Source organism: Diospyros lotus, chromosome 14 (genome assembly GCF_014633365.1).
Source record: "Diospyros lotus cultivar Yz01 chromosome 14, ASM1463336v1, whole genome shotgun sequence".
Classification (NCBI taxonomy): domain Eukaryota; kingdom Viridiplantae; phylum Streptophyta; class Magnoliopsida; order Ericales; family Ebenaceae; genus Diospyros; species Diospyros lotus.
In genome coordinates, this window is record NC_068351.1 from 771,379 (window position 1) to 796,192 (window position 24,814).

General features: G+C 35.3%; 3 protein-coding genes, 1 long non-coding RNA gene and 1 other non-coding gene across 5 annotated transcripts; 3 read left to right on the forward strand and 2 right to left on the reverse strand.

Annotated features, from left to right (window-relative positions):
- The first annotated feature begins 478 nt into the window (after positions 1-478).
- LOC127791071 (ferritin-3, chloroplastic-like) lies at positions 479-4,012 on the forward strand. Its single transcript, XM_052320818.1, has 8 exons — positions 479-955; positions 2,113-2,196; positions 2,291-2,351; positions 2,527-2,614; positions 3,067-3,128; positions 3,257-3,322; positions 3,561-3,624; positions 3,768-4,012. Exons 1-8 carry the CDS (start codon positions 627-629, stop codon positions 3,818-3,820), a joined length of 807 nt encoding a protein of 268 aa, XP_052176778.1. The 5' UTR covers positions 479-626; the 3' UTR covers positions 3,821-4,012.
- A 528-nt stretch (positions 4,013-4,540) lies between these two features.
- On the reverse strand, positions 4,541-6,025 carry LOC127791072 (uncharacterized). Its single transcript, XR_008020854.1, has 3 exons — positions 5,991-6,025; positions 5,538-5,635; positions 4,541-5,046 (listed from the first exon to the last, which is right to left on the reverse strand). It is a non-coding gene; the product is annotated as an uncharacterized LOC127791072 (long non-coding RNA).
- Positions 6,026-8,127: 2,102 nt separating this feature from the next.
- LOC127790078 (gamma-interferon-responsive lysosomal thiol protein-like) lies at positions 8,128-10,459 on the forward strand. Its single transcript, XM_052319354.1, has 5 exons — positions 8,128-8,424; positions 8,690-8,755; positions 8,879-9,025; positions 9,184-9,276; positions 10,034-10,459. The coding sequence occupies exons 1-5, from the start codon at positions 8,128-8,130 to the stop codon at positions 10,232-10,234; spliced, it is 804 nt and encodes a 267-aa protein (XP_052175314.1). The 3' UTR covers positions 10,235-10,459.
- Positions 10,460-10,894: 435 nt separating this feature from the next.
- LOC127790397 (kinetochore protein SPC24 homolog) lies at positions 10,895-13,537 on the reverse strand. The gene is made up of 5 exons (XM_052319900.1): positions 13,127-13,537; positions 12,081-12,223; positions 11,886-11,986; positions 11,407-11,480; positions 10,895-11,310 (listed from the first exon to the last, which is right to left on the reverse strand). The coding sequence occupies exons 1-5, from the start codon at positions 13,302-13,304 to the stop codon at positions 11,204-11,206; spliced, it is 603 nt and encodes a 200-aa protein (XP_052175860.1). The 5' UTR covers positions 13,305-13,537; the 3' UTR covers positions 10,895-11,203.
- A 1,166-nt stretch (positions 13,538-14,703) lies between these two features.
- Positions 14,704-14,785, forward strand: TRNAS-CGA (transfer RNA serine (anticodon CGA)). The gene has a single exon. It is a non-coding gene; the product is annotated as a tRNA-Ser (tRNA).
- Positions 14,786-24,814: the final 10,029 nt, after the last annotated feature.

Consider the following 24,814-nt stretch of genomic DNA (forward strand, 5'->3'; position numbering starts at 1 on the left):
ATAATTTCTTCGTCCCAACCGATGCCTTTGAGTGGATCGTGATCGATCCGGATCTATATTTGAACACTCTTGATGTAACTATGTATTGTTGAGTAAAGTTACACGTATATATATATATATATAATAATCTAATCTATTTAGTCGGGTTAAAATTAAATATGACCAAATTAAAGACTAATTTTTAAAAAAAATTGAATCAAAGAGTGAATTAAAGTTATTAGATTTTAGACTAAATTATTATTTCATCAGAAATATTATTGTTTTAATTAAGGACGAAATGAGATTAATGTAATACAAATGGAACATAGCATTAATCATCGTTGATTGATTGCCTTCCACGTGGAGGAGAAAATGGTACTGTGAACTGAGACGTGAAAACAATATAAGTAAGAATATTATCTAAGGATTCCTCACATATTGGATAAGCCACGAGCCAGCCACACGCCTCTGTACGTTCCTCGATCTGAGCCGTCCACGTTTCACTTCATCCGACGCTCCCAAATGAACCGTCTGCCATTCAAACTCTGGTCCAAGAAGTCCGCTTGGCCACCGGCCACCTCTATAAAGCCCGGGTTCCTCGTACCAGCTGCATCCTCAAGCCTCCATACACATTCATCTCTAGAACTATGTCCTCTGTAATGGCTTCATCTGTTAGCTTTAGTCTTGGCCTGCCCTTGCTGAGCTCACCATCTCCTTGCTTGACCTCTTTCCCTTCTTCTGCCGCTGGCCATGGCGCCGCAGCCCTGAGTCGTGTGAAACCCACAAAGACTGGTAAAGGGTTGGTGGCGGCGGCGGCGGCGAAAGAAGCCGGTGGTTCGGCCGTGGAGGCGCTGGTTTTTCAGCCCTTTGAAGAGCTGAAGAGGGAGGAGTTTCTGGTGCCGATCTCTCCCTATGTTTCGCTCGCTCGCCAGAAGTATGAGGACGAGTGTGAAGCTGCCCTCAACGAGCAGATCAAGTCAGTTCTATTCCCTTCCTTCTTAGTTCTTAGCTATTCTTTCCTTTCTAATGTTTGTGGGGAAAACTAATAACGGTTGGGAAGCTGAAAACACAAGGTAAAGCGATTTTTTGTTTGGCAACCCCAACAACGTATCATCCACCATGAATAAATCTCGAACTATATATTTACGGCCAAACTCGTATTTTTCTTTATGGACTTTACATAAAAGGGCTATCACTCCTTTCAAGTTTAAATGTAACTTATTAAATATTTGACTTTTATAATTTATATTTATAGACTATCTAATAATTATTTAGTGTCATTAAATATATAAAAATAAATTAATAAAATATCATGTCTAGCTATTTTCAAATTATAAACTCACCAATAGATAAGTTGGGCATCTCAAAAAGGATTGGAAAGGATAGGTTCGTTGTAGGTCGCAGGTAAGAGCAGAAAGGAAGGAGAAAGATAGGTTTGTCACATGTTGTCGATCACAACAAGAGAAGGATGGGTCAATCGCAACTCGCAGGTCGTGGGTTGAAGCAGAAAGAAAAGATTAGGATTGGTCGAGACAGCAACGAGAGACTTAGTTCTTCCATTCAACTTAATAGGAGATGGGAGACAAGAGCAAAGATAACAGAAAGGATTAGTTATTCTTCTATGATTCCTCTCTCTTATTTTTATTTTTATTTTTAGTTTACCTCACGAATAACTCACACATTATTTTAAATGAAATTAGGTAGTCAATAAATATAAATTATAAAAGTTAAATATTCAAAAGGTGATATAGATGATAGGCTTTTTATATAAAATTCAGAAGAAAAAATATAGGTTTGGCCATATGTTAACTAACTACATAATATAACCCTTTTCTTTTTAACACCTCCAGTAGATGTGTTGAAGAAATTACTAAATTTACAATTGGATACAAGGGGAAAAAATGAAAGAAAAGGAAGAACAGCTAGAGTGGAAGAGAAAGAAATGCAATTGATGAAGAAAGGGGCAATTTTCTAGCTATTTTTATGGTTATATAACATCTATCCTCATTCTCTTCCCTTAATTACGTACTCTGCATCCTCTCATTCTTTACATCATCATCGTTATTAGTATCCAGTTTCCTTTGTTCTCTTCTAATGTACTTTCTGTCTGTTTTCATCTCCTCTTAATTGCAGTGTGGAATACAATGTCTCGTATGCGTATCACTCCATGTTTGCCTACTTCGACAGGGACAATGTTGCTCTCAAGGGCCTTGCCAAGTACTAAAACAAACAGATTAATACCACAACTATATATGTTCATCATCACCACTTTATTCTTTCCTTATTAATCTGTCTTTATGGGAATTATTAGATTTTTCAAGGAGTCAAGTGAAGAAGAAAGGGAACATGCCGAAAAGTTGATGAAATACCAGGTTCTTTCTCCAATATCATATGCTTTATCTCTTCCTCTCTCTCTTTCTCCTTCCGTCAAAATCATTCTAAATTTTCTTTTTAAGTCGACTTCAAGTATGGCAATCTATCTTCTCAAAAGAATATCTTTATCTTTTATATTATTATTTTTACGCTTCAACGTGATGAATATATCAGAACATACGTGGTGGAAGAGTGACGCAGCACACCATATTGACGCCGCCTTCAGAATTTGATCATGTTGAGAAGGGTGATGCATTATATGGTATAAGCAGCCATCTGTTTTACAGTACTCCATAGAGAAATAATGAGCTGGAACAGTCAAAGTCTGGTGGTGAATGGGATCTGGAATGGCCCTAGATTTATCAGGAATGGATAGATAAGAACCTTTGGAAAAATAGTTAAGGGAGAGAATAAAAAGTTCATACAGAGATACCCCTTGTTCTCTTCAATATGCGTAGAGTGTCTTTTTATGTTTGAGGAGACCTTGAGGGATACAATCTCATCTTGTATAGTTGATTCTTTTACTCTGGGGAGAGATTTTCTTTCTCCATTACATGTAATGTCAATCCATCTTATCCGTATTTAGTGGGAATTATTCGAGGCAACGCCCCATGTGACAGATAGCCAAAAGGAGAGATATAAGTCATATGTCTATGTGTCTTTATGGTATCCCTACTACTGACTCAATGTACATTCTACAATTTCTTGGTTCAGCAATGGAACTAGCATTGTCCTTGGAGAAGTTAACAAATGAGAAGCTTTTGCTGTTACACAGTGTAACTAATATCTTTAACCTCTCATCTTCGCTTCATCAATCTGAATTAATGTTCTTCTTTACTGAAATGTCAGTCACTGACTCAGTTAGTAGGGCTACTCATCATTCATGATCTGTTCTTGAAAACAGGTGGCTGTGCGAAACAACGATCCTCAGATGACCGACTTCATTGAGAGCGAGTTTCTTAAGGAACAGGTGAAATGAGAATCCCATATCTTCATTCCTGTTCGTCAAAATCTCTACTTTTGTTGTTAACATGGAAAGGAGTACCTGTAAAGCCAAAGCTACCAGCTGAGATGGTTCACTAAGATTCTGGTCCTTCAGAGAACCAACAAACATCTCAAATTCACCTAAATGAAACCAAAAAAAAAAAAAAAAAAAGGTCTTTTATGGGTTTTCTAATCATATTGATCTTTTCTTCTTTTCTTGCTAGGTTGAAGCCATTAAGAAGATTGCAGAGTTTGTGAGTCAGTTGAGAAGGGTTGGGAAAGGACACGGTACAAACAAATCATGTTCCAGTTTCGCTCTTAGTTATCAATATCTGATTTTTCTTTCCCTTGTGATTACCATTGTCGTCGTCGTGTCATCTTATACAAAAATTTCATCTTCTGGCACTAAGAGTGATGGTTTCTGCACACAGGGGTGTGGCACTTTGATCAGATGCTGCTACACGAGGACAATGGCGCATTCTGAAGATTTATCTGTTTCTGCTCTGGATATGATCTGTGCCTTTATGGCTTTTCTTAAGGTATTGTTTGTTACAAAGCTTATGTAATAGAGATGGTGTGAGTATGAGTAATCAAGCTATTAGCATGCTGTATTCATGAATTACTAGCAACTTTATCAAAACTACTAATGGAAGCCAGATGGGAATTTCGTTGATCATTTTACTTTTGCTCTTCCCTTCTATAAAGTCTACAGTACATACACTCTGAATGTTAACGAGACTAACAGTGGAGTATGTCGAATTTTCGATCTGATATCCCTAAATAGAACTGACATTGAATCTATGGATTGAATGGAACAAGACAGCAACCTGCGTACTAAAACCAACATCTAATAACGAGTTTCCTTGCAAGTCTCTTGCTGCTTGCATTGCGATGAGCAATTTGGTGGATGCAACGAATGAAGCACCTTCCATATCACTTGTATGGCTGCATATGCTTCACAGGCATCCATATCCTTGTAAAGATCCACAAGGCCAATTCTATATCTGCTATTTCAACCGTGTGTTGGATTGGAGATGAACAAGTAGTAGTAGTTGCTGCTATAAATGAATTGACAAAAATACAGAAAGCAACCAGCATAGCCATGAACATGAGAGACTGGTTTTGCCTCAAACGCATCTGAAGTCCTAATACTTGAATACCCAATATGTTTTCCGTTAACAGAGCAAATACGAACACGAACAAAACAAATTATTGTTTTCATGATCAATAGCAGTTAACCAACATAGCTCAATCTCAAATCAAACCAAAAATATCCAAAAATAAAATTTAGTTCGATGTTGTAACAAGATACGAGGACAACATAAATCCTCAACCTAGAGCAATTAAATAGAGAATCTGCAACAGATCTTCATTCATAAATTTATACAGCTGCACCTGCTTGGGAAGCAATCCTCTTTCTAGCCTCCTCAATGATGGACAACTTGATACCCTTGCCCTTGGGAAGTGACACCCACGTTTTTGTACCTTTTCCGATGGTGAAGACATTTCCCATGCGGGTGGCAAACTCCTGGCCAGTTGCATCCTGGATGTGGATGGTCTAAAAGCTTCCCTTATGCTTCTCCCTGCTCTTGATGACACCAACACGGCCTCTATTCCTTCCTCCCGTCACCATGACAACAATGACGTGGTAGGGAATCAAATGTTCAATTGGTAGATACTCTCCATACCTAACAGGTATGAAATAAATTTCTCCAAAAAGAATGAGAAAAAGAAAATCAGTACAAGCAGTTCAGAAAATGTCAATCAGGCACGAATATCTTCAGCTAGAATGCAATGGAATTTAAAACAAATGAGTTGTCACAAGAATGAGAAGAAAACTGCATAAATTTACAAATATTCCTGTTAAGCCAGTATTTTCATTACACCAGAGATTTTGAGATCTCCCGTATGCCTAACAAAAAGGGTTGTTTCATGATACATCAAAGAGACAGTTCCAGTCTAGGATTCAGGACAGTTGAAGTTGAGATGGTTTTTCTCCAGAAGATTTGAAAGCAGTGCTTTTATTATACACATTCTCATCAAGTCCGCAGGATTTACATCACACATATGTTACAAGTTACATCATGGCAGGTGTAATTCGAGCATAATACTCCTATTGATAAAACAAGTATTCAACATTGGAAGCAACATAAGGATTGCTTTTAAAATAGAGAATCATTGTATACATTCAGCAAACATACCTTGGCCTCTTCATCTCTGAGGGAGTGGAGTCGTAATCGACCCTTTGTGTCATAAAGGAGACGGAAATTCTCATTCGTCTTGGGAATAGATACAACATCTGGTCCAGACAGCATACAATTATTAAGAGACAAATTCACATTAAGTAAACATGACCCCCAAAAAAATAAAATAGTGTGCACTATAGGCATATGTCTTCTTTGACAGTCATCTGCCGCAAAATTCAGGAGGTAAATTGTGTTCAGGGACAACTAACTTCCTTGAGGACGGGTAAGATTGGACACAATATAGTTCTCGAGGTTGCACCTTTATATACACTTTTATCCTCTCCATCTAATTTCTTGGTCCAAAATCATTTTAAAGATAGATATATGGAATTCAGTAACAGTTTAATCAGGGCAAGTAATAAGAAATGTGAGTCAAAGTAAGTCAATAATATCAGTATAAGGGCGTACCCATGAAACTAGCAGGGTATGTTTTATCTGTCCTAACCTTCCCGTCAACAAGAACATGACGTTGCATCAAGATAAAAGATTGCAACGACTTCATGGTATGTGAGAGCATATTTCAGCCTGTTTCGAAGGATGAGAATAAAGGGTAGGCATTCCTTGATTTATGGGGTCCAGAAGATGGCTTGGGCGCCTGCACACATTTGAATTATATTATCAAATTAAGGGAATAACAAAAGGTTTCAAGAAAAAGAAAACATTCATGTTGTTAAAGATGATGATCTACTCCCAAATGCACCACCAAGCTCGTCAAGCATCCAATGTTTGGGAGCATTGAGCCTCTTCAAACCTCTAGCCTGTAATCCATCAATTAAATTCCAGAGACAACAAAACACATAACAGATACTAATTAGAGAGACTGTTGCATGTTAATAGCAAAGGAACGCCTAAAAACGTAGGTCAGCATTAGTTAACCATAGCTAAAGATTATTTTAACTAAAAATGTTATTTACCGGCCCTTGGACACAGGTCATATGATTTATATGGTTGACTCATGATAAATTGAAATTCACACCAATAAGTTATGGATTCGATTATTTGTCCTCTACAATAAGATAAAATCTCCATCTGCGATTTACCTCATATGCTGAAATCGAGAACATGAGCGACAGGAGACTGCGCAAGGGCGATAATCCCATTATGTAATTTACTCCAAATTTTTTTTGGAGTGATTTAGACTATTTTAACTTAAATTTAATTCTAGGTTGTTATTTTATATTTTTTGTGGCTTAAATTTGGTATCTTATGATGTTTGTAAGATTTATTAAAAATAACATCATTTTAATAAGTTTATTAAATACATTCTTCGCAGATTATAGTTTATTAAGGATATTAAACTTCAAATTAAGAGAGAAAAATATTTAAGAAAGAGTAAACCACTTAAACTTCAAATTCTAAATTTCAAATTTCCAAATGTCATGTAATATGATGCACGGAAATGTCTCATAAATGTCGTTTCGACATTTTCGAAATATTTTTATTTTTGAAATGTCAAAAAAGCCAAAAACATGTTTTCGAGCCATTTATACAATTTTAGAAACATTTCGGAACCATTTCGTAATATAAAGAAAATATCATACACATTTTCATTTATGAAGAGAATTTTTTTTAAAAAAAAAAATTATATCTCTAACCAAGTTAGAAATGGAAAGTTTCTAACTCAAAAATTTTTAAATTTACTGTTTGTTTTTAAAAGTAAATAAACTTTTAAATTTATTATTTATATTGTATTTGATTATATATTTTTTAAATTTTTTGTTTATTTTTAATTAATAAATCATTATTTATGATAAAAATTATATTATTTATATTTATTTGAATGTATTATGAAATTTATATTTATTTTTTAATTAAATAACTATTTTTATACTTTTTACATTAAAATTTATATTTATAAAAAAATATTTTTTTATGTACACATTTTCATTTTTTATTTTTTTTAAATATTATTTTTCATTTTCGTATTATATCTTTTTCTATTTTCATTTTTGTCCAACTTTAATCACATAACCTCACATTTTTTGTCACGTGATCTCCCTGACATCCTGGCTGTCCATCAAATAAAAGCTATTAATTTCCACCAGGCAATGGCCCCACTCAGTTCTATTTTTGCTTTTAATTTCAGAAATGAAATAGAAAGATAATAATAATAATATGTTGTCAACCAGTGGCAGCAAAGAATAGTTGCAGACAGAACTGAAGAAAAGCACAAGTTTGAATCAAAGGAAAGTAACTACCAACCAACCAGACTAATCCAACTTTCTCTCTTTATGTAAGCTTAGAATTGTTTATGAACAGGAGAATACACAAGAAACGATAAAGAAATTTAAAGGGAATGCGAAAGATGAGGCCTTCATCATTATCATGTACGAAAAGGTTAATCCCTATGTGTTCTTGACGACCATGTTTAAGGCGAGGAATTTCAACCCAAGGGGTTGCTAATTAAGTGACCATGTTTACTGCGAATTAATTTCATTCTTCCAAGCTTAACCCATCGCCATCAAATCTTTAACTAAAATAAAGAAGATGATATATATATATATATTATATACAGAAGAGGAGGAGTTGAGGTGCAGACCGAGAGATGATTTCCCATAAAGCAGTCTCTGTATTGCTTGCAACTTTTGTATTGGTCGTCTTCTTCATATCTCAATCTCAATCTCATGCTTCTGACGATGCCAAGTTCAGGGCTGAGTCTGGCAGTGACTCTCAGAAGGTGAACCTGTCACTGTACTATGAAACTCTCTGCCCGTACTGTGCGAACTTCATCGTGAATAGCTTGGCCAAGATCTTTGAGAATGGACTCATCTCCATTATCAATCTCAGGCTGGTCCCATGGGGTAACACTTTTCTCAAAGATAACAATACCTGGGTTTGCCAGGTCTGTCTCTCTTTCCCTCATCCTCTTTATCTTCTTCATCTTTTACCCTTCTGAGGTGTTCATGAGTAGGTAAACTAACTGGGTCACACACAATAGTCCACAAATGGCGTGCATCTGACTAAAGACACGAAAATCTAGTTGTGGGTTCACCTCTAAAAGTTTGAACTTTGGTTGCAAAAGAGACTAATATAGCCTGATCTAGTTGAAGATATCTTTAGATTTATGGCAAATTTGGTGTATAATTTGAAGTGAATGCAACGTGCAGCATGGCCCGGATGAGTGTGTGCTAAATACAGTGGAAGCCTGCGCCATTAAAGTCTGGCCTGACCTGGTAACAACAGATGCTTGGTTGGATCTAATTGAAACTTGTTCATACAATATGTAGCTCAGCTACGAAGATGGCAGAGAACTGGGTTTTTTTTTATGTTAATTTCCCATTTTAGTTCTTGTCCAGGGAGCTCATTTCAGCTTCAGATTCGTCGAATGCGTGGAGCGATTGCATCTGCAGAACAAGCACGGTGAGTGGGAGTCTTGTTTTAGATCAGAGGGGTTGAATTCAAAGCCTCTTGTTGATTGCTACAACAGTGGACTTGGCTTTCAGGTAAGTTTCTATGCTTTATAGTTAGAAATGTTATTTGAACACTAATACAGAACAACATAACATATAATACAAAATATCAATACAAACCAACCTTGTTTTTTGCGTGATTTTATTAATTAATTGCCATGTCCCTCACCAAATGCGATCCGACTCTGTAGCTTGAACGAAGTTATGCCGATGAAACTGCTGGCCTGACTCCACCTCATAGATTCGTGCCATGGGTGGTTGTTAATAATCAACCACTTCAAGATGTTAGTCCTCTCTCTCTCTCTCTCTCTCTATCTCTATCCCACTAAATGTTTGACCTACAAGATAGCCATTTTTTGATTGATTTTGATACCCTTCCTAACACGTGCTTTTACTTCTTCTTCTTTTTTTTTTTTTTACATGATTATTTAAATTTTTTATTATTTTAATTATACTTCTATACTTGTAATTTTAAATTAATTTAATTTTTATATTTTGTATAATAATCATAACTTTTCGTTATTTTAATTATATCTTTGTACCTGTATTTATAGATTAATTTAATTCATATATTTTGATGTGCATAAGAAAAAATAAAATAAAATAAGTCAATTTAACTCTTTTTTTTTTACACGTTAAAGTATAAGAGTTAAATTGACTTAAAAATATAGATATAAAAATATAATCAAAATCATAAATAATTTTTTCTTTTTTCTTTTTAGTAAATGAAACAACAAAAATTCAAGTTACTATATAAAAAATGTCACAATATGAGAGTTAAATTAATTTGAAAATATAAGTATAAGAATGTAATTGAAAAAACAAAAAAAACTGAATAGCCACATAAGAAAACATGAAAATATAAAAACAAAAATATAGATTTTCCCATTGATAATATGATGAATTCTTAAGTGTTATTTAAAAGTAATTATTATTAAGTGTTAGACTCCATCTCAGGGTAAACAGTGTTATTTACCCTGAGATGCATGCAGTCACAGCCTCCCCCTCTTTTTTAACACCATATTCACTTTCTGTATGCAGGACTACCAAAATTTTCTGTCCTACGTCTGCAGGGCTTACAAAGGCCCCCGGGTACCTAAAGTTTGCAGCTCACATCAAGATATGATCAACTCAGCTCACGAAGAGAACTCTATTGGTCAAGGCTGCTATGCAAGTGAGGCTAAAAGGCAGCAATCTAAGCCACCAACGCAGAAGGAATCAGAATCGCCAACAGCTTCATAAACAAACAAGATGAAGGTTGAAACATAATTCAGAATTTAGACCACCTGCTGTTGTGCAGTAATTGCCAGGCTGATATTTGATCTGTAGAACTCAAGTTGTGCAATGTGGAATCTGTAAGGAAATGGGATGAAATTTATTACTTTGTTACCTCCTCTTACATATTCAATGTCACCAGCTTTGGATTGAAAAAACTATTCAATGTTATCAAAAGCCTGGCTAAGAAATCATGTCCTCCAGTTTAATTGACAAGCCAATGCAAATGCTGGTGATGAATGAATAATTTTTGCAGCTTTGTAAATACAACAACGGTAACTGTTCTTACGGCTAAAGATAGATGACTCTCCCAAGTCCTAGTAGGTGAACTCAGGCATGTGATCATTAAATTGGTTTCTGATTCTTGATTCTTGTCATTAAGGAAAGACCAGAAAGGACTCTAATTCAATCATTAAAGGTAGATAGCTTGAAGACTGTTGGGCCATTGTGGTTGGCTAGCTGTAAGTCCTACAGATCTACAACCCTAAAATGTAAAAACTGAACCTTAGGTTGACTAACGTGAGAACACCATGCAGAAAGAATATCTGAACAGCTAATTTCATAACAAGTTTTAACAATTCATATCATAATAGGATTTTGATAAAAGTTACTGATGGAAGTAATGGGAGATTGTTATCTACTATTCCCAAGATTAAGAAAGATCAATGTGTTCTTTGACATGACAAGGAGAGACTAAAACGAGAAATAGCAAACAAGTTATATGAGCACCTACGGACAATGAAATCGCCCTTTTGGTTCAACTAAGTCACCCTTCAATCGCCAGAAAATTGCTCAATCAAAAATATGAAATCATACAGAATGAGGATTCAAAATGCAAAAACACTTCCTTCCAGAGTATACAAGAAATACTAGGATAAATACAGACTTCCGAGCTGCATTATACATGCCTTGGAAAAGGAAAAATTTTGAAATTTGTCACAGGCTTATCATCTTCCAAATGCTGTTACATATATCAAAGGCAGTTGCATCCTCCAGGTTGAACTCAAATTTCTCAACCACCTTTTTATCTCTTTCCACAATATCTGGAATTGACATGGGTTAAGGAGATAATAATGCAGCAAGATACAAAACTATCATCTATGATATATAAAAATAGCAGCATAGAAAGTAAAGGATACGGCCTGATATTTTGGAATGGTCATCCAAGTTTGGAATTATCTTTGTGACAGAAGCATACATTGAGAGCTTCATGCTACAAGACATAAGAAAATTGCTCATTTCCTGAATGAAGGGATCAAAGAGAATTGTCTATATATCAAGAATATACCAAAGAAAATGAAAAGAGAAGTATTTGAGTAAATATACTTTCAAGCTGTTCCAACCATCCAAACCAAAACCACTCTTTAAGATGTATCTAATTGAATATATGTACCCAATGCAAACAGAAAGCATGGACACCAAGTTACTGCAAAGAACCCCAAAAACAAAAGAAAACAAAACCAGGCAAACATAAAGAAAACTAGCAGAGAAACTTTGAAACACTGAAAATGACATATAAACTATATAAACACTAGATTCTAAGACATGACAAACATGCTAGAATAACCGACACAAAAGAGTCCAAAAATTCTTGGAATAAGTTTGCTTCTGAACTTACCGTGCCCTCAGCTCATCTTGCTCAAGCTTTTTCAGAGTTTGCCTTCGTTCTTCAACAGAAACCCTTTGGCGTTCTAGGACACTAATTTGGTTTATAATTTCTGTGTTGATGATATTCAGGAAGATACTAACCAATCACTAAGAATGATAGAAGACCAACAATCAAAATAATACAAGTGGGATGACCGAATACTTATCTAAGTTCCTCCCTGAGCAAACGTTCTCTTTGAAGTTCCTCTTCCAACTCGTTCTGAAGCACATCCATTTCCGCATCTGCAGCAATTTCAGATTTTGCCTCCTCTGCCTTTACCTTGCTCAAATCTATCTTTTTTTGGTAATCTGTTGCATGTAAAAACTAGTCAGTGAAGTGATCTAAGAAGAAGATCTATACGAACAACAAACAGAATATTTGCCAAGGAAATTGAGGTTGTGCCTTTCTGAAGCATTTTTCTAGCTTCTACATTAAAAAGTTAAAAAGTAGGGTATAAATTTTCATCATCACATAGGACATATACATTTTCTAAAAACAAACAATAGAGCATTTAATTTTTATATAACATTCCCAGTCCCTTTTTTCTGTTGTTGAGTAAGATAACCAGTCCATTTTTCCATGTATGCATGATTACAATAGCTTAAGCAGAGAAGATGATTCAAGAATGAACAAAATCCGCTGATGAATGCGGTCAGAATGATCCACATCTATTATACAAAAGTGAACTCATGACATTCATATCGCGGACACTTAACTAATAATCGAACATCAAGCCGCCCATTTGTTATTCCCCTTTACAATAATGAAAAGAACTTCCAGCTAACCATAGGCAGGACAGCAATTGATTAAACAACGGCAAAAGAAAAGTACTCCCTTTCCTCGTTTTGACGTATGGAGGAGTTTAATAGTTAAGCAGAGAAAACTGGCATAATCAAGTAGCAAACCAATCGTTTGGTTACTTCAATATAGCCATCACATAAAAGCACGTTTTCCCTAGAATGATAAAAATGCCAGGAACTTTAATTGCTGAAGTATTAACCAAAATTCAAACGGTTCAATTTGTCATCAACACTGAAACAACAAACGCCCAAGCAACCAACAATCAACTTCTGACAAATTCGTTATTTTCAGTTCGACACTCCCAATACACAGGTAATCAAGTCGCATAAGCATCAACAATACTGTAAATCATACATTTTAACAACAAAAAAATTGCAGAAAGTGAATGGTAAGTGGTAAGAGAGGTAGACCTTGAATCAAGCAGTGAGCATCGTCGTAATCGGAGCGACATTGGGATTGAAAAGTCTGCAATTGATCCACTTGCTGGGCCAAGATGTTAGCGTCCTTCTCGTCCTTGAGCACCTCGACGAGGTCGTTGCTGAAGTCAATTAACTTCTCTATATCGACCTTTCTCGACGAATCCCCCATTTTTCTCAGGCCTCTTCGACTCGCAGCAATCTAGGGTTTTGGTCCCAACCTATCTCTCGCCTGAATCAACAACTCGTTGATCTGTAAAAAGAAGACGAATTCGTTTTACGCCGACGCTGCTACGGAAGCATCTGGCGGTGAGATTTGTCTCTGATTCCGGCAGGAAACAGGAAAGCGGCGTCGACGATGAAGGGAGGGAAAGTTTTGAACTTTCGAAGTCGAAGTCGAACTGTGCATACCATTATTATATTAAATCTTATTTTATTTAAAATTATATTATATAAATATCAAGCATGGCAAATGAATAGTCATTTGAAATTTTTATTTTTTTTATTTACATAAGGTGACCGAACTTTATCGGACTAATCTTTAAGGGTGGGTAACCTTCCCTTGATGTACCTCTCAAATAAATTCGAATGCGAACTCAATCTACATACACACAAAATTGAACATTCAGAACAATCCATGTAAAACATAAACATTTCAACAAATTTCTGCACTAATTCGAATTCTAATATTTCATGTGAAACTCTAAGTACTTTATCACTGCACCATGCCTACGGGGTATCTTTTATTTTTTTTATGTGCAGGTAGATAACACAATTCACTCCATTAAATTTAATTAATAACTCTGTCTAGTACACAATTATAAATTTATTTATTAAAAAATTATCTTTAAATTTTAAATACTTCACAAAAAAGAAATAATCAGTTAAAAGGTACATGACATTTTTTGTGAAGCTATTTTAATGTTAAAATTTGATTTTTAAATAAAATTGCTAAAGAAATACTAAGACATTCTAAAATTATGTACTTGTATTGATAATTTTTTGAGTTAACTTAATTTTTTATATTTTGATAAAAAAAATTTATAACAATTCAAATTTTTCATTATTTCAATTATACTCTAAGAGTTGTATTTTTAAATTAATTTAATTTATGTACTTTAATATGAATCGTGTGATGTGTACTTTGTCATCTCACTTTATAATTTTAAATATCAAAATTAAATTGATTCAAAAATATATATTCATGAAAATAATTAAAATAAAAAAATAGATTATAGGTACCTACACTCACAAATTAAAATAGAATAAATTAATTGTTAAAGTTTGATATATTGACTTTGACACCTTTTAAATTTTAAAAATCACTCAATCAATCAATTATTAGACCTTTCAAAATTAGATATGACACTTTTTGTTACCAATGATGTTAATTAAATTGACCGCACACTCTTGATCTTTTAATATTTGGCCTCCACACCATCTATATTTTTATTTTTCAGTTATTAATCAATCATTGAGGTTTCCTAAAATGGTTAAGATTAATTTGGTAAAAAAATAAAAAAATGTTCGGTACATGTGATTAATTATTTTTATCTTCACTTCAGCAAAGCGTCGATATGTCCGAGTGGTTAAGGAGACAGACTCGAAATCTGTTGGGCTCTGCCTGCGCAGGTTCGAATCCTGCTGTCGACGTTCCATTATGTAATTTTGCTGCTCCTCGGTCTCGCTGTTTTTCTTTTGCTTTTCCACCTTCTTCTTCTTTCGGCTCCTCGTTCGTTGATTGGAGTTGTTCAATGTATTATTTGATATTGATTTTTGATGGGAATGAAAAATGGTGTCAAGCGCCTGGAGGAAAAGGAGACAATCCGAAGATCGAGACAGATACCACGACGCACAAGATCAATGGCTCGATGGGCGCTTTATTATTTTGGCTTCTGAGTTTGGTTCATACTTCCTAGTTTAAATTAGCGCATCTGCAATGGTCTTGATTTTGATTTTGCTAAATTTTGAGGTCACTATTGTCTTGTCGTAGAAGTTCAAAATCAAGTGGAAATGGTGTTCTTAGTTTCGTTTTTATGCAAGTGAATAGTTTTATTTTTGCGGGGGCACTAATGGAACGGGTATGCGCATCTTGCAGTGGGAAACTTTGTTCTTGCTGGGCTTGTCCAGGAATTTCAATTCTCCGAGAATGGTGTGGAGAAAACTCGGGCACTTGCTTACGCCCAAAAAATGCAAGAATAAACAGTTATTTGGTCATTTGGACCTCAACAACTGAATTTATTAACAAACCACTTTATAATTTTCAGTTACCGGCTAGATTTTTACTTTGACTGGCTTCAATTATCCTCTGTTGTTTATTCTCATGACTCATAGTCTGTTAGTCTAATATGCTATTAAAAAGCCAGCAGAACAAGCACATGGTCTTGCTCTCTTGCGCACATCTTAGAGCCCGTCTAGCTCTCTGGTTTGGGCAGGTCAAAGTTTGAGCTTTTGAAAAAAAAAAAATTACCTGTTTGGATGGCATGGAAGAACTTATAAGCTCAAGCTCTTCCGGCAGCAGTTTATTTTTAAGCTACCCAGGTGTCCGAAGAGAGTGTATAAATGATCTCTAGCCAAATGAATCGTGCCCAAGATGCTGAAACATGCTTGGTTGGATTGTTAAAACCTAGCAGCTTGGTCACTGAATAGTGCTGATAAGTTTTGTGGTCAATCTTGTTTCTTGATTAGTTAGGATGCCTCATGCTTTCTATCGTTTCTGTTTTCTCAAGCCACAAGGATTATATAGAGAGAGTGATTTGTTGTACTTTGGCACCATTTTATAGTTGGCACTGTTATAAGTATTGCTCAGCTATGGTTCAACACTTCAACTAGATGTCAAAAATGCAAGTTTCTATTTGTTTATAGTTTATAATATGTATAAACTGACCTTTTTGCTAATCAAATTTTATTTTGTCCTAGAGGTCTTTCAGGTAAAATATACAAGAGAGAGAACTAGAAAGTTTGCTATAGAACTCATTAGGCCTTGCTATTGCTAATCTTCCTGATTTGCTCATTTTTTGATTCACATCTTTCGAACTCTGGGGGTTCTTGCAGACCTAGACTATATGGGGCCGATGGGTTTTTGATAGATAATCCAACTCTGCAAGAGCTTCTTTATTGTATGGAAAACAGGAGGCTCAGTGCTTACAGTTTCTGCGCAAATGGTTAAATTGGAATTGCCTCCACAACATAATTTGATGCAGTAGTGGCTTGTGAGGATGACAAAGATGAAGACATATAGTGATACCCCTCAGGTTTCTACATGTGTCAAGTAGGCTGTTTATTCTACTAGCCTAGAACCATGTTTAGCTTAGCTGTTGATTTATGCATGAAAGTTCTTCTCGATTTTCAATTAATGATATTTGAAGGCAATATTCTTATCCATTATGAGATCAGTAGTCAGTACTCAAAAATGTAAATCCCCCTCCTTCAAACAGACAATCAATTTAAGTTATTTTGTGAAATATTTAGTTTAGTTTCTTGCGCTCTTCAATCAGTTTTTTGGAACTTCCCCAATGAATTTGATCTGAAAAGTTAAATCTTAGCTTATAAAGTCACAGTTCCTATAAATAGTACTTGCAATAACCTGTAAGATAGAACTTGATTTTAGCTTTGGCGAGAGGCTTTTTCCCCAAAAGAAACAAAACAGAGTTACATAAAGATTGTGATAGATTTTCACTTGCGGAACTAAATCTTGTTATTGAAAGTGAAAAGAATTCTCAGACAGGGCATTCAGCTGGTAAAAAGTTTTTTTACAACTCAAACAAGGATCATTAATCTTACTGATAGATTAAATGTTTACATAGCTTCGGGTTTAACTTCATTTGGATTAGGCAGTCTGATGTGCTACTAGAGAGGCCCTGCGGGAGGGGGACAGGGATTCACGACACCATATTGATAATACTTTGCATAGCAAGTAACTTTGAGACACTGGAACTGCCTCAATATCATCCCTTTGCTTGCTGTCTCTGTAACCCATCATCATTTGATTGCTCTCCTTGTCAACAAAATCTGAATACGCTAATTGCTAAAAGGGTATTTTAGCTAGTTGTGTTTCCTAGAGATTTGACCAGCTGAAGGGAGATCTATTGTGGATGAGCTCTCATGCAGTGAGGAAGTTCGCTGTCTCTGTATCCCTGATCCAAGATGACCCAAATTGGGCAAGGGCAGCCAATTCGCAATTTTGTTAACTATAGGTCTGAGCTTTTTGTATTTGCGTAGTGCCTTTAAATTGAGCAGCAAATAGATATTCTTTTGTATTTTGCAGTTAGTGAGTGGAAATTAAACTTGAATATCAGGAAGTTCATAGGGAACCAGTAGCATTGCGATAGCTCAGCTTCTTCTTCTTTCAGTTTTCACCCTATCTTCACCCTTGCATTTTCTGCTGATTTTTCACTCTTCTATTGTTTTTTGGCCTTTAAAACACAAATAGATGAGGGCTTGTTTCCATTTAACGAAGTTTGGACAACAAGAAGTGAAGGTAAGTACCCATTGAACAATGATACCTTCTATTTCATTATTTTAGTTGTTTCCTTTGTACAACTTCTAGATAAATAATGTGCATTGAATCTTGTAAATATATCCTGATAATGTCTAAACATATTTACTGAAAGAAACGAATTATTCTGCATCTTCCCTATATCTTGGTTGTTCTCTACTCATTTCCAAGTGGAAACCTGTACAAGTGGAGTTCCTCTCCATTCCAAGACCATCTCATTCTCTTTATGTTCTTGAATCCTGACTGTATATGCACTCTTTCCCTCTTTCACCATTTCTTTAGCTTCCATTAAATTTTCTTGGCTCAGTCTTAGGCCCTTCAATCCTAACTCTGCATAAAGATCTGAACTTTCCCTTACCTCTTCCCACTTTTGAAGCCAAGAAAGAGAAGAAACAAAAGGGTTGACAAAGAGACTCTCCATGGCTATTCTTGCATTTGCAAAACAATCTGGAAAATTCAATTCCATTGATTCATAGAGGGCTTGATAATGATTTAAATGCCCCTCGAAGAACGAACTATATCCAAGACAACTTTTCAATCTCTCTGCCGCATCTCCATTTGCAATAGTTATGATTCCTTTATTAGTTCCAGAATCAGTTAAAAATTCTTTGGCCACCCTTAGAAACTCCACAGCATCGCTCCTATTTCTTCCCCTTCCCATGTGTGGCAGCCCAAACATGCAATTAAAGGCCAACCACTCTCTTTCCCTACCCCTCTTCTTAATTTTCTTTATCTCACTGACCAAATCCTCTATTCCCACCTCTTCCACCCTTAGGTTTAGGCCAAAAGATCTTGCATGATGGCAGAGTCGCCTCTTTGTTTCTTCAAAATCCCAGGATGAGGGAACATTAATAGAGCCTTCCCCTGTTCTAATTGTTGTTATTTTTAATGCCTTCTGTTGCCAGGCAACAGCCTCAATCAATGGAGGCCATTGAGCCCCTTCCTGTATATCTAAGTCTACTATATGTAGCGTCTCTGTGTTGTGTGGAATACCTTCAAGGATAGCCAAGTTGGCTGTGAAGTGAGCAAACCTCCCATATGGGAAGATCTGGTAGAATGCCTTGAATGCTGCCTCGAAATTCTTGCTGGATTCCTGTTTTAGATATTCTCCTTCCTTTTCTGCAGATTGGAATAAATTGAATGCAAGTCGTTCAAGAGATTGACCAACTGGATTGGATTTCTCAATTAGGCATTTGATGATCACCTCTGCGAGTTCTCTTTGTTCCATCTCCAGGCTTTCTCCATAACCTTTGAGTAGATACTGAATGCCCAGTTGACTGTCAATTTCCATGTTGTATCCTGGCAAGATTAGTGAGGCTGGTATTGATGGCAAGGGCATTGAGGCATCACTTGATTTGGTTGACTGGCCTGGACTCCAGTCATCTTCACCTTCCATAGATGGGTGGCATGAAGGAAAACTTCCCTCACACTGATCTTCATCCAACAGTCTGCACATATCCTCAAGATCACCACCAAAATAAGATTCAATTTCCTCCATATCATCTGTAATATTCTCTACCATTTTGACCTGTAATTTTTCAGCTGGCCAGTATTCATCAAATTCCTCGGAGAATATGGTTGAGAGAAACTGATCGGAGGAAATCCCACAGGAGTCCTCAGAGGAGTTGAAAGATGAAAATTCTTGGTCACCCATATAGGAATCCATTTGTAGAGCTCCATAGGCTCCATCTTGATCAATAGGAGAGTTCATTGTGTTGTAAAATGGCCAGGAATGCCACTGAATAGTTTCTGGGTGCATCATCTCTTCGATGATACTTTTGGAGGAAGATGACTTTGACTTCTGAAGCTTGATGATAGATGTTAGTGATGTTATGTACATATATAGATATATATATATATAACTTGATAAACAATGTTCATACAATGTTAGAATAAAATAATGAAGGAATTAAATATATGGAAAACTACCCAATGATTTTTTAGGTTTATGCAGAAGTTTATTTTAGCAGGGTTCCCTGCTGGGTCCTCTTGCTCTCTTGGAGCCTTCTGGTTTGTAAGATGTTCGTATACCTAACTTTTAATGTATTTTAATCAGAGGATATTAGATAACCATTTATGTCATTTCAAAGTAATCACCTTTCAGGCACATTACATGTTCCTTTCATGGTTGTATATTAGGATTAGTGGTCTTTGTGGGCCCAAGGGCCTTTTTCTATGCCTGAGACAAGTTTTGAAGTTTGACCATTGGACCATGTGGTGATCATTCGGTCCTTATGTACCAACAGAGAAATTGCCGTAGTAAATTGTTTCTCTTATTTAAACCGGTAGCTTCACGCGAAAAGCACACGTAAGAAGATTCTTACTTAATGCATATATTTTCCCAAGGGTCCTAATCAATCCTGGAAGGTAAATCACGCATTAGAATACTTCATGTATTTTCCCAAGGTTCGTAATCAATATAACTTCCTTAAGACGCTAACATTCTGCTGTAAGGACCCCTGATTCCTCCCTTGATGTCCCAATCAACAAAGGACAAGCACGTCAATTACATATTTACACATCTTTTTCTTCAAGTCATTATTGATAGTTACCCACCTGAAAACCAGCATGTTTTTCCTTCAAGACTCTATTGAGTCACAAGATAAAAATCAGATTAGTATTCAAAATCTGTAAAACCCTCTTTTACTGCTAGCATGAAATAATTTATAGTATATCGTTTTATATCTTTCATTTTATTATTGTTTCTCTCGGTATCTTGCGTTTAACTGCAAGTAGAGTTAATGGGGATCAACTTTACCATCTTATTAGATTAATTGGGAAGATGAACCTTTTGTTTTGTTAGATCCACAACAATGTAGCTTTGATAGTTACCCACATGAAAACTAGCACGATTTTTTTCCTTCCATTCTCTATTGATAGTCAGAAAATAAAAACCAGATTAGTATTCAAAATGTTAAATCCGTTTTTTACAGCCAGCATGAATTAATTTATAGTACATATGTTATCTTCATTTATTATTGTTTTTGTCTATATCTTGGGTTTAACTGCAAATGGAGTTAATGTGGATAAACTTTACCATCTTATTAGATTAATTAGGAGAAGACGAGCCTTTTGTTTGGTTAGATCCATAAGAATGTAGCTTATCAAACACTTACAACCATTTGTCTTGGTGGATGAAGATTAGTTTTGGTAAGTTTGCCACTTTAATGGTATTTGTCATTGGAATTGACTAATGATTTGTAACCTACCGTGAGCAATTATGTATCAAGGTATAAATATTTGATGTGTATCCTTACCACAATCTAATTTTCTTAATATAATAGAAGCCCAGAGGAAAGAGTTCAATGTAACTTGATAACAATAAACAATATTTAAACTCTTGTGTTTTATTCTTTGTATTTATATGCCCGTCTCCAGAAGGCCATTACTGAAGGGTGTGAATGGAATATGAATTCAAGAAAATATGTTGCACCTTCTATTAATGGGATATATGTATGTTTATACTTCTATGTATATATAGCTACTGAGATGTTCTTATCTGTAGGAATTGTTGATCCTTAGCAAGTTACAGAATATGAATCAATTTCTTTTCTCACTGATAACTGTCCAACTTCACATTGCTTGTTCTTCTTTTGATGGAACCAACTTTACAGAATTAACTTATTTAGATTTGGTTGATAATACGAAGATATCCAATCTGATCTTATCCATTGACCTAAAACATCTATCTGACCATATCCATTGGCCTAACATTGGAATCAACAGCTGTTGCCAAGTGTTAAATTGCATGGATTGCTGGGAACTACGATATGATCATTTTTGTGTTACACATGCATACAAAGGTAGGAGTTGAGCTATGAATGGCTCTTCGAGCTTTTTGATTAGATTCTTATAGTTGTAGTGCTAGCAGGAAGATATTTTCTTGCCATGTCATCTTATCTTCCACAACAGCCCTTTTAAGTAATGCTAATTTTAGGACATTTTTTTAATCAATTATGACTGCTCTGTGATACTTGCCGTCCTGCTGTCCAGGAAATTGGATCTTCCTGAAGTGTTGGAATGTAGATTGCTTGTGTGGTATCTGTCATCTTTGACAAATTAGCTGTAACTATGCTCTGTGGATAAATTCTCTGTTACGGTTTGATATGAAAATGTTTGGTAACTCAGCCTTATTGCCAAGCATGATCTCAAATTTGAGCTGTGAAAGTCACACATCTTTTTGACTAATGTACACAGGCTTTTGATAGGAGAAGAATGGGATGAGAAGCCTCTTATGCTTGTGCTCCACATTTGGTGTTGGAGATCATGATGTCCCAAGATTTAAAATGACTGCCACAGCTGCTTTTTGCTCTCAATCCTTTCAAATTTGATTACGGATCATAGGGGGCTGTCATTAAATTGTATATTACTAGTTATATGAAGCTCAAATGAGAAAACAAATGGAAAATGACCACCCTGAAAATACTTGAACTATTCTGCAGAAAAAATAGTTCATAAGCTTGCCATTTTTTACAAATTGTGAAATCATATGCTTAATTATATAGAGTGAGGATGGTCTTGCCATTTGGTTTGAAGGCCTCTTCTATGAGAACCTGTTTAGAAAGCTTTGCCCAGCTTTTCTTTATGTTTTCAATAACCATTGAAACTGTGTAACCCCATTTATGCTTTCAATAATGCTTGAGGAATGGAAATACTAATTCCTTAGCGCTAGTACTCGAAGATCCCCTAATATCAGCAGATGAAATGCCTTCTCTTTCAAAGTTACTTCATATGTGAATAAATTTTATATTTTGGGGAGTTAACCAGGAAAAAATAGAAGCTAGTTAGCAACATAGACACGGTCGACGAACGGAGCCAACTATGCAGCTTGCCATCATTTTCTTATGCACACTGACTTGCATGGAAAATACATAAGATATAGAACTGCTCTCTCTGAACAAGAAAAATCTACTCCAGCTTTTCTGTACAAGTTCATGAGGCCTTCCCTAAAATTGCAATAAAGTTAACATAACGCCGGAGCCCCTCATCTGCATTCAATACAAATTCTAGGTTATCAACCACAATTTTCTAAGATAGTCCACTTGTTACACGTCTAGTTATTGGAGAATACCATAAGATTTAGTCCAAACTCCTTCCTCATTGTTTGAAGTTGATAAAACAGTGGTTATGCATGTAAAATGATTGAAGTATGCGTTTGTTGAGGGTAGAAATTTTGTTGATATTCTTGGTGAAAAACAGTAACTTGTTCTTATTACCAAAGAGAAGGAATGTGTTATTGTTGCTCTGCTTTGTCCTCACGTACTACTGTTCTTGATTGTACAATGTTTCCCTACCACTAGTAATATGAATAGCAGAATCAAAACTTCAAACAAGATAGCCATTTTGATTATTCACTAACTTATTTACCTGTTCCAGAGATCTGCTCTGGAACTTGGTGGGAGAAGAAGAGATTAAGAACTGAGTCAGACCATCTCCCCCAATTAGCCAGTCAACTGCATTGTGGGTGCTAATGATAGGATATTAAGTGCCGTGTTGAATCAGGGGCCTCGGAATTACGACATAGAGAAGAGTAAAATAAATAATTGTCCTCAAAAATACTAGTTGATGTTATGCAAATAGCTTTTATTCATGGGAAAGTCCTGTTCATTGTCAAAGAATGAAGGAAGAAAACCATATCACTAGTCAAAAAATTATACAATAACATCCCAGTGACTGGCTTTCTGGATGGGTCTTTGTCACTGACATGCCTCGTTAGGACATAAACAGAGTAAAAAAAAACAGTTGTCAAGGGATGTTTCTGCATGGAGCTGCGTTCAATTTCGCTTGCCAAGAGTAAGAATAATGTTAGAATTAAGTAACAGTGGCATAATGTTAGAAAACAATGTCATAAAATATTGCAATAATTAGCAGCAAGACGCGTGTATAATATAAAACTGTTTTATTATCTGTGGATTGTCATGTAGGCCTGTCATACTAGTTTTGTTTTGGTAGAGACTTTTTAAGAGGCCAAAGCGTTAAATGGCTGGTTAATGTAGGCCGAAGGTATCTGGAAAAGACGAACCTTGTCCATTGTCTTCATCCTTGTCTTTTTTCCTTGACTGGGGAAGTCAAATATCAATTTACTATTGTTATGGAATCATCACCACATTGAGAACCTCTTGTTATTTCTGCGAAGATGGTACATATTTTTCTTGATTAGTAAACCCACAATCCGTTGTTACCAAATTGGATTTACAATAAATTATAATCAAATCAATCAATTACATATGAACACAAAATTTAATGTGAAAAATATAAATCGAAAAAAATCACTAGTAGAAAGAATAAAATATCACTAACCAAATATTAATAATACAAAAGTGATATAGTTACACTCACTTTGTATTTCTCTGTGTCTGATTTCATGTGACGTGTACATTTATTTATAAAGCTAAAATCATCTATGGATGAATATAGAAAATTATATCTTGATCAAAAGATGATACATAAGGATATTCCTCCAGATAAGATAAATTTCACATAAAATCGAATTTGACAATATCATAATCACAGTCAAATTTGAAGTCATAATCACAGTCAAATTAAAAAATTCAATCACAGGTAAACAAAAATTTTGAGTCATAATTATCACAAATCTCCATCTTGACTCTAAATCTGCAAACGAAATTATTCAGAATTCTTTATTCCAACGAAATCACAGAGAATCAATCTTTTTGACGAATACCAACTAAATTCACGTAATACTTGAACTTTGCAATAGGTATGAACTTGGTAACATATCTGCAGAATTGTCATGAATATTAATTTTTCTTACTGTAATTTCATCATGAATAATAATATCCCGAATAAAATGATATCACACATCAATGTGTTTCGTTCTCTCATGAAATATCTAATCTTTAGTGAGGAAAATAACATTTTGACTGTCACGATAGATTGTAATCTTCACTGATTTCACCCATCAACCATTTTAGCCAAATAGCTTCTTTAATTGCTTTAGTAATTGCCATATATTTTGCCTCTATAGTAGACAGGGCAACGATGCAGCCTTCCAGCTGATAGCACAACCACTAATAGTAAACACATACCCAGTAAGCGATCTTCTCTTGTCGCAATTACCTGCAAAATCAGAATCAACAAAACCAATAACTCTCCATCTCTAGTATTTTCGAACTGTAAACAGGCATCAGCAGTACCACGCAAATATCGGAGAATCCATTGAA

Coding starts and splice junctions, on each gene's coding strand:
- LOC127791071 (XM_052320818.1), top strand. CDS start 627: ATGTCCTCTGTAATGGCTTCATCTGTTAGCTTTAGTCTTGGCCTGCCC. Junction 956..2,112: donor GCCCTCAACGAGCAGATCAA/GTCAGTTCTATT, acceptor TCTTAATTGCAG/TGTGGAATACAATGTCTCGT. Junction 2,352..2,526: donor AAAAGTTGATGAAATACCAG/GTTCTTTCTCCA, acceptor TGAATATATCAG/AACATACGTGGTGGAAGAGT.
- LOC127790078 (XM_052319354.1), top strand. CDS start 8,128: ATGATTTCCCATAAAGCAGTCTCTGTATTGCTTGCAACTTTTGTATTG. Junction 8,425..8,689: donor ACAATACCTGGGTTTGCCAG/GTCTGTCTCTCT, acceptor TGCAACGTGCAG/CATGGCCCGGATGAGTGTGT. Junction 8,756..8,878: donor TTAAAGTCTGGCCTGACCTG/GTAACAACAGAT, acceptor GTTCTTGTCCAG/GGAGCTCATTTCAGCTTCAG.
- LOC127790397 (XM_052319900.1), bottom strand. CDS start 13,304: ATGGGGGATTCGTCGAGAAAGGTCGATATAGAGAAGTTAATTGACTTC. Junction 11,987..12,080: donor TGCTCAGGGAGGAACTTAGA/TAAGTATTCGGT, acceptor ATCATCAACACA/GAAATTATAAACCAAATTAG. Junction 11,311..11,406: donor CCATTCCAAAATATCAGGCC/GTATCCTTTACT, acceptor TGTCAATTCCAG/ATATTGTGGAAAGAGATAAA.